General features: G+C 53.5%; 1 protein-coding gene across 1 annotated transcript; it reads right to left on the bottom strand.

Moving 5' to 3' along the window:
• Positions 1-6,891: 6,891 nt before the first annotated feature.
• On the bottom strand, positions 6,892-8,388 carry CSUI_004577 (uncharacterized protein). The gene has a single exon (XM_068064765.1). The coding sequence runs from the start codon at positions 7,837-7,839 to the stop codon at positions 7,444-7,446; it is 396 nt and encodes a 131-aa protein (XP_067923260.1). The 5' UTR covers positions 7,840-8,388; the 3' UTR covers positions 6,892-7,443.
• Positions 8,389-8,821: the final 433 nt, after the last annotated feature.

The following is an 8,821-nucleotide window of genomic DNA, read 5'->3' as shown; positions in this document are numbered from 1 at the left end:
CAGGAGAGTAGTGTGAGCGCATCGAACCGACTCCCGCGCTCGTAGCTACATAAGCATAGTTGAGAGAATGATAATTGAGATGCCCTAGCAACACCACTGTCAAGCTCACATAGTGAACTGCTCAGCAGACATCACATCGTACTCGCAAGCCATACTCGGACACACAAAAGAACGCAGAAGTGTCATTGTCACCTTTGACAGGTACGGTCGCGATCACGTCCAAACCGTCGGGGAAGACCATGAGCTCACCCGCTAGTCAGCTCGGCACGAACCTGTGCACGACTGGCACCACGGCAAGTTGGCCTGCGCGTCGGAGGCCACACGAATGCGACCGGAAACATGAATTCCAGGCCTCACGAAAAAAAAAAGTTGAAGATTTTCTTCCTCTCACTGAAACAGTTTCGGGAGAGCGGAAAAACCTCCTCCCTGCTTAAAAAAATCTTCTCCCCCCTCGGAGGTGACCGCTACACAGTCGTCATACTGCAATGCTGTCGCGGAGCGGCTAGCTGGCTGCCGTCTCCAATATTAAAAACGAGGAGCAAGTACATATATACTGCCAGAAAAGGAGAAACGACGACCGCGAGACCCGCGGCGACCGCCGTTGTGTCTCTACTGCCACAGCGGGCCCGCGGAACAGACTCTCCGGATACCTTCTCTCTCTGTTTCGTTTTTCTCCCTTTTGTGAAGCAGTGTTCCCAGGGATACGGAGAAGAGAGATTCTCTTTTCCTTTTTTCCCTTTCAACAATAAACCCAGTCAACGGCTACACAGCTGAGTGTCATACCGGAGCATGACACGTAATTAATGGATTGATTCTAACCGAGGCTATCCCCGTTGGTGTCCTCTGCCAGTCAAGCTTTCAAAAAGGATAACACGCTTCGCGCCAGCGCGGCACCCTTTCCTATGGTGCATTCCAGCACCTCCGCCAGCGCTTCACGAGACACAGCCAAGCCACGGTCGTCTTTAGAAATCTTACTGCCTGTCCGGGGAGGGGAAAGTCAACGTCCCTGCTCGCGGCGCTCTCAGATCCATTTTCCTTTCCACGGCGCGGAGCCTAACCTTATGTCACAATTAGCACTCCTCGTAAACAGATACGGGGAGCACTAATTGTGACAACCGGCGACGTGATGCGGGATGCATTGCGCTTGCTGGCACGCATGATTATTTCCGAGACGTAGGAGTCTACACGATGGATAATATATATTTCGAAAAGACTCAATATGTGTTTTGCTCGAGTCGCCAGTAGGGAAAGGCGCCTTTTGGCGCTTGCTCACTGGTACGCGTTGGGTTTGGCGTCAGTGTCCGGGAATGTTCTGAAAGTGGTATGCTCCTGTGTTGCCACCATGCAAGGCGGCTCTCTGTCATCTCACTGTTGTGTTTCACACGGAGTGTGCTATGCGAGGGCGGCTTCCCTCGCGTTATTTACTGGCGTAATTCAAACTGACTGGTTGTTGGGTGTGACTTCGGCGCGCCGGGCCGCCGCTGCCGCGCAGCACTCGCGGCGGTTGCCAAGGCTGCGAAGGATTTTTTTCTCGTTTCTTCCCTCGTTAAATGTATGTATACTTTCCTTTTTTCCTGATTCTACAAAAAACAAAAGCAAAAAGCAAGAAGAAAGAGACCAGAGCGGCGAGTGGAGACTGTCGCCGGTGAGCCGTTGTCGGGCAGCGGGCTGCATGCGTACCCGACGGTTCAAACAGTGTTCTCCAAGGAAAACAAGACGATTCCGGATCCTTCGTGTCTCCGGAGAGAGAAGACCTCTACTTCTTTTTGGTTTCTATGGCTCGATGATTCTCTTCGATTGTCCGTGCCCTGCGTGAAATCGGCCTGTGTGTTCTGCGCCGGCCAGCGGCTAGCAAGCGACAACAGGGTGCTCAGACATTTCTTCCACACTTTACCCTGCGATCCTGGTATCCTTGTAACCTTTCTCGTGGAAGTCTGCCGTCACTATCGGTGCTTGACCAGCGGGCACTTCTACAGACGCTTTGGGACGTGTCTGTGCTGACGCCACGTGCGCTACCCTGGCGCTTGGGAATATGTCCGGGGGGACCATGGCTGAATTTCGGCGCCTTGGGGCAGTGCTTTGAACCTGGAGCCAGTGCCGTTTCGGCACCTTGCGCCAGGATATTGTCGGTGAGCTTCTATGTTTTGCGGCGTAGGGTACACGACGGTGCGCTAATAGCGGGCTTTCGGCCCGCCACTGGATGGGTCGGCAGTGTTCTCAGCCTTCAGGAGACGGGCCCGAGAAGCTCAGCGGGATACCGGATATTAGTCGGGATGTCGTTATAAGCTAAGGCGGATGCGCTTGGTTTTCCCTACACTTCGGGCTGTGTGCGGCAACGCGGTAATCTGTTGGGGAGTGGTGTTCCCATAGCCCCGCCGAGTGGCCGCTATGTGATCTTTAATGGTGCCTTCTGGCGCGTCGCTTCACCGAGAGATCGGACCTGGACTGTTTGAACCGTGTGAACTCGTTGTAGACAGAAGCGGAGAGTCTTATAACGAGCGAAGTTACTGCACGAGACGAAGAATCTCGCTGGGCGACCTGTAAGCGAACCGACCACGGGCTGTAATTCACGGTTAGGCAGAAGAGTAGTGCTATCTCTGCAGACCGACCCCTGCGCGCCCGTCTAGAGGAGGCTAAGTACGCAGAGCTCTAATGGTGACAGCCTACGGCCACCCTATCACAGTCTCGAAGCTTCAGTCGATGCTGCCGTAGGAGGTTTTCGCGCAAAGAGAGTCTAACTGGTTAGGGGTCACGGCTGAGCAGGGCCGTCTTAGGGCCCCCCAACCACACTCCCGCTGACCATGACCGCGGCCACACAGTCGCCGTCATCCTCACCAGACACTGCTTCACTAGAAGGCACTTGCGGGACCGAGATCACCCCATAATACACTCCCTCAGGTTCGCCGTTCAGGAACCCTGGGTTCGACGGGTCCAAACAACACGAAGGGCGCTCTTTTATCTCTAGAACACGCGCCCGAGACACCGGCACACTCACTGGCACAACCGGATCACTCAGGACCTCCGGGAGCGTATCGCAAAGTGTCCGCGAACACGCAGTGGCCCCCACGCCAGTCCAGCATTGACCACCACCTCCAGGGTGTCGCAAAAACAGGCACTTATCTTCTTGGGCCTTACCTCAATCGTCATTGGTTTCCGCAGGCCCTCCAAAGCCATTACTAAGCGTTGAAGTCTCACATGGCTGACTAGGCCCAAGAAACCAAGTGAGCCAAAATCTAGGTTCTGATAAGAAAAAGAGAAACTACTTTGAAACACAGCGGCCCGAGTCCTGCTTTTACCACGTACTGCGTTGTCCGTGGGACGCGCCAATGAGAGTCTTCGCCTGTTTCTTTGCCCTTTCCTTTTGCTCAACCTCCTCTTTTTATTTCGGCCCAGGTTCACCCGTGAAAAAGGAGAGCGGAGCCCGCGCATTTCACTCAAAAAGGAAACTTTCTTTCCCACGGCCACGTTTCTGCCCCAAGCACTCTTGACAGGCTCATTCCGAGTTAGCCACATGTAGACGGGTTGTATGCTTTTTTCTCCTCGAGAACAAAAATAGAAATGCGCCAAGACGGATTACTTTAAAATCGCTGAAGCGCACCAGACTATGATCTTTCTGTAGTTCTAACCTACACGAATGTATCACTCAGGTGACGGAGACTCTCGGGTCCGGGACGACCCGTGCCTCTCTCCGTTGCGCTTCTCTCTGCCGGTCACGCTCTCAAACATCAGGCTGGTTATATGTAAAACAGAACACTTCGCAAGACAGCCCACAGTCTGTGGCAACTCCTCCGTAGCTCGAGAGACGATTTAAGTGCGGCCATCTTCCGAAATCTTACTATCTGTCCGCCAGGAAAAAACTAGCAAATCATCGGGATCCGCGCTACACTCGCGTCCCTTTTTTCGCGTTACCACCCGCGCCTGCGCTCCTCCGCTCTGCACCTTCAACGTGGGCATTATATTGCCTCCCTGGCAGATAGTCTGTCGTCCAGTATCACCCGGAGACAATCTTTGCTGCGCTTCTCCGCGCTCTTGAAGCAATCCTGGAGTACAGCATACAACACGCTCCACGAGGCTGCGATGTTCACTTTGGCCATACGCCGCAGCGCCTGTGGCAGCCTTTTGTTATGTCACCGCTACACTATAGTTTTCCTCAACAATTCCACTGCATGTTCGAAGGCAGTAGAAAACAGGCCACCGTGGCCCGTGCTGCTACGTGGAAGCCGTTGTCGTTACATTGCTCTCTGCAGCCCTCACTTGCTGGGAATAAATGTGTCACCCATCTGACGCATAGTCACTGGCGCGATAATACCCGGGAACTCGCTAGGCTGCGCCCAGCCTCAGCTGTAACGCCCTCAAAAATCAGCCTGAAGCAAACGGGTCGACGCGATTCGCGTCACCGACACGCTCTCTCCGCCTTCGAAACGCACTTGCGCGCCTCTGACAACCCGCCGTAGCCCAATGCCGAGGGGAGACTCAAGAACGTCCACCCCGGGAAATCTCACTGCCTGCCCGCCGGAAACAATCCAGGCTGTCACTGAAACCCGTGCTCCTCCCAAGCCGCGTCTTCAGTACCGCCACGCGAATTATATCCCTACGCTCCCCGTCTCTGTGGTCCCGGCCTCCTAGAAGGTATCACCCACGTGTCAAATAAGCTGTGGCCCGGTAATACATAGGGATCATCTCAGCTGGGCTTCTTCCCGGCACTCACGCTTTCAATGACGAACCCGGTCAGGCTACAGCCGCTGTCACACCTACAGAATAGAGCTCTCTGGTCCCATTGTCTGTGACGTAGGTCCGACAGTGTCTGCCACAAATGGTATGCTTGCTTACAAGCATACTCTACACAACCGAAGCAGTCGGCCAGGAAAGCTAGTGCTACCCTCCTGTCTAAACGTGGGGTTGAGCCCCTGGTTGGTCCCAGCATACGCTCTTCCACGAGACCGGTCCTCTCGTTTCATAATAAGAATTCCTCGTACCTATTCTTCTTTCTCTACGAGTGGAGTCGATTTGCAATGCTGACACTACTCTCCTGCCTAACTGTGACGTACAGCCCGTGGCGGGTTCATTCACAGGTTGTTCCACCAGACTCCTCGCCTCACGTTGGAACTCCTGAGCGACCGAATCGCTTCAATTCCCGATACTCACACGCCGTCGAGTATTTAGCCGTGAGAAGATCGAAATTCACCAAACATAACCTCTTAACGCAAACCGGCGTCGAAAAATCGCACTGTCCACCTGCAGAATCACTACCCGGCGTGCCGAAATTCCTTCGTGGTCACCCAAACACATCCCTAAGTGCCGGGGTACCGCGAATGATATCCCCACAGACACGTCCCAAAAAGTCTCTGCAATGTACGCTCCTCAGATGTCAGCGAGGGACCGTCAAACCTTCAGCCAAAAGTCACAGCAACTCCCGGAATCACCTCAAGGAACGGCGGAGAACCGTCTCCCTTCCACACTCCACTTCGCGCCGACTGACCGACACCAATCATACAGGATGGTCTCACGGTGGCCGAGAAAATCGAAGAGAATCATCGAGCCAGTGGAACACATGCACCGGCAAACACAAGAATTTCCCTTCTTCCGGACGAAGTCCCACAAAGTTCTCAAAACTCTTCTCCCCGGAGACAACTCCCTAAACCGTTTGGTCCAGTCTCCAGTAACCGCCCCAATCTTTTATTTCCTCTTCCTTTTTCACTTTGTAATTGTGCTCTAAATCAAGAAAAAGGAAGAACTACATATATAATTCAAGAAAAAAGCCCGGGGAACAAAGCTCCCCCCGGCCCTGCTAACCGCCGCGTGTCCCCTGGCGCGGCGCTCCGTAGGCACACTCAAACCCCGTCCGTAAGCAACACGCCAGTAAGATCACATTAAGGAAGCTCAGTTTACATAGCACACGCATCACAAAAGTACAACAGCTGGATAACACAAAAAGTCAACTTGAAAAGCATGTTCATGTCCATCACTGCTAAGCCACCGGGCAATACAAGTAAGCACTGGGAAACACCGGGCTGTCATAGAGTACCGCATGACATCCCGTGCAGCAGTTCCTCTGAGAAATCGACTCCTCTCTCCTGCTGCCGACGCGTCCACTTGGCCTGTGTCAGTTTAAGTGCAATTCCCAGGCAGCTGCGAAGAGAACCACCCACCACTAATGTTGACGATAAGCGGCCACTACACGGCCCAGTGTAGTGGATATCACCCGGCGGAAGACACTTTGCCGGACATGTATCAGAGTGTAAGCGAAACCGAAGCTCCCTCTCCGTTGCTCACGGCTAACACACTCGTAATGCCGAAAGGTTAAGCCATTACAGCACACATTTCAGAATGTTGAGAAAACCAAAACACCTTCTGCCTGAATCACAGCCAGAACACTCCTTGACGTTAAAAGGCCGAGCTCTCCCCGAACGCGTCACAAAATGTCCCGCAGCGCGGCTGCACTAGTGTCAGCCCACAGCTCTTTTGCAAGATGAACGCTGGTCAGGGATGCGTCACAGGCCATCGCTCCTCTAAGGTTAGGTCTGGCAGTTGGGCTTACTGCCATGACCCCCCCGCCTGTGGTAACCCTCCCAGCTCGTCGTGCAAGAAGACTCAATTGCGGTCATCTCATGAAGTCTTACTGCCTGTCCGTAGAAAAACAAAACAACAATCCATTGAGAGCTGTGGCGCAGCAGAATCCCTTTCCCCTTGCGACGGTCCTCCGCTCTGTAGTTTAAATGCAGAAATATGCATAGCCTCCCTGACCCAGAATCCCCGGTCTGATACCACGCCGACACTGTCCTCGCTGCGAGTGTTCAGAACAAGACTAAAGTACGGCATAGAACACGCGTCGCAAGGCTGGGACGCTCACACCCCCGATATGCCCCGCCGCCCTTGGGAGCCCCCCCCTTATGTCACCACAAGACCATTGTTGAGCGCAGCAGTCTTATTGCATGCCAGCTAACAAACGACACACCTGCAGATCATCACGACCCGTGCTGCGGCCCGCAAGCCGTTTTCGTTACCACGCTGTGAGTCCTAGCACGAAACTCCTCTCTGTAGCTCTTACTTCCTAGGGAAATACGTCAGCCGTGTGACGCATACTCTCATGGTCGGACATCGCCACCGGACTCTCCACTCTGCCCACCCGACTGTCACGTTTCCGGAAAGCACCACGGAGTAAACGGGACAACACGATTCGGGCCACCGACACGATCCCTCCGCATTCGCAACACACTCCCGCGCCTGTGGCAACTCGCATTAGCTCTATCCCGAGAGAAGATGCAAGAACGGCCATCCCGCGAAATCTCACTGCCTGCCCGTCAGGAAACACTCCGCGACGTCATGAAGTGTTACAATCAAGACTTCTTCTAACTACTCGGCTTTAGATATAAGTGCAGAAGTCGAATTTCTAGACTAGCTCTACTCTCCAGCTTAACCGTGACCGTACAGCCCGCGACCTGATCACCTGCAGGCTATTCCGCCAGCTCCCCCGTCTCGTGCGGTGAGTTTTCTGCCGCCGGAAGAGCTTCGCTTCAATATACGGTGCGTGCGTTCAGTTTGACAGTTTGAGTTCCAGTTCCTGGCAGTAGTGCCCTGCGAACGCTTTACGGCGTTCACGAGTGACTGGCCGTTATTTCGGGCCTGATGAGGCACCCCTCTCGAAAGGATCGCCACGTCGCCGCACACATTCCAAAGCGGAGAAAAAACACAAACCCGCTCGCCTCCGCTCATCACTACACGCGTCCTAACATCCGGTAACCCACAGAACTTCTCGGAACCATCCGCTGAAGGCCTGAATGCACGGCCGACACAGTCAACAGTGCCGCAGCTTCGCTTCTGACACGACGTCAAATACATTACGCAAGAAAAGGTAAAACTTAGTCGACAATGTCTTCTTGACACACCACCGGCTAAAGCACTGTCCCAAAGTGCCAAAGTTCTTTTGTGGTCACCGCGGACACATCCCTACCCGCCAGGGCGCCGCGAAGCCCGTCCAGCCAGACACGTCCCGTCTGTGAAATGCCCGCGGTCGGAAGCCAACAAGGGACGAGCCAATATGAAGATAAGATGACAAGGATCTTCGGAATCACATCACGAAGTGCAGACGAGTTGTTTCAGCACCGGCCTGTCCTTCGGCAGCCGCTGACCGACGCAAAACACACAGGCCGGCCCCACAGCGGCCGCGGAAACTAGAAGAGAACCGATCCATAAAAACCACATGAAACAGAGACGTGAAATCTCATTTCTTTCTTCGGAGACAACGGCCTGGACCGCCCGGCTCGCATGCAGTTCCCTGCCCCAGGCGCATCTCGCCGGTGGCAATCTCCAACCGCCGCTCCGATATTTCCCTTTCCTTCTTTTCTTTTTTGTGTTTGTGTGCTCAAATCAAAGAAGCGGAAGGAGTACATATAGCAAAAGTAGGGCTGTCACGGAGATTCCTGATACTCTTTCCGCACCACGACGGAAGTATACTTGTCACAAATGAAGGAAGAAGTGAATGAAGGTATATATATATATAACATATAGAGACAGCTATTCAAATGCAGACATATATATGTGCATAGCTACCTATACTTATATGTACACACTCTTCCAACATGTGACGTACAGCCCACGGGTTTCAATCCGTACGCTGTTCCACGAAAACACCTTTCTCGTATGGGTAATGAAGAAACCCTCCGTCCGTTCAGGGTTCTCACATGGAAGGAAACTACAACCACGCGAAGAATTCAGACAGTCGAGTTCCGTTCGTCCTCTCGCAAAACGGGATTGCCTGTCACTCTCACGAATTCACGCAGGATTCAACGCAACCTGCAACAGGGATCCGGTCAACAACGAT

Source organism: Cystoisospora suis, assembly GCF_002600585.1.
Source record: "Cystoisospora suis strain Wien I chromosome Unknown contig_2152, whole genome shotgun sequence".
NCBI classification, from domain to species: Eukaryota; Apicomplexa; class Conoidasida; order Eucoccidiorida; family Sarcocystidae; genus Cystoisospora; species Cystoisospora suis.
This window is presented reverse-complemented; position numbering and strand designations above follow the sequence as displayed.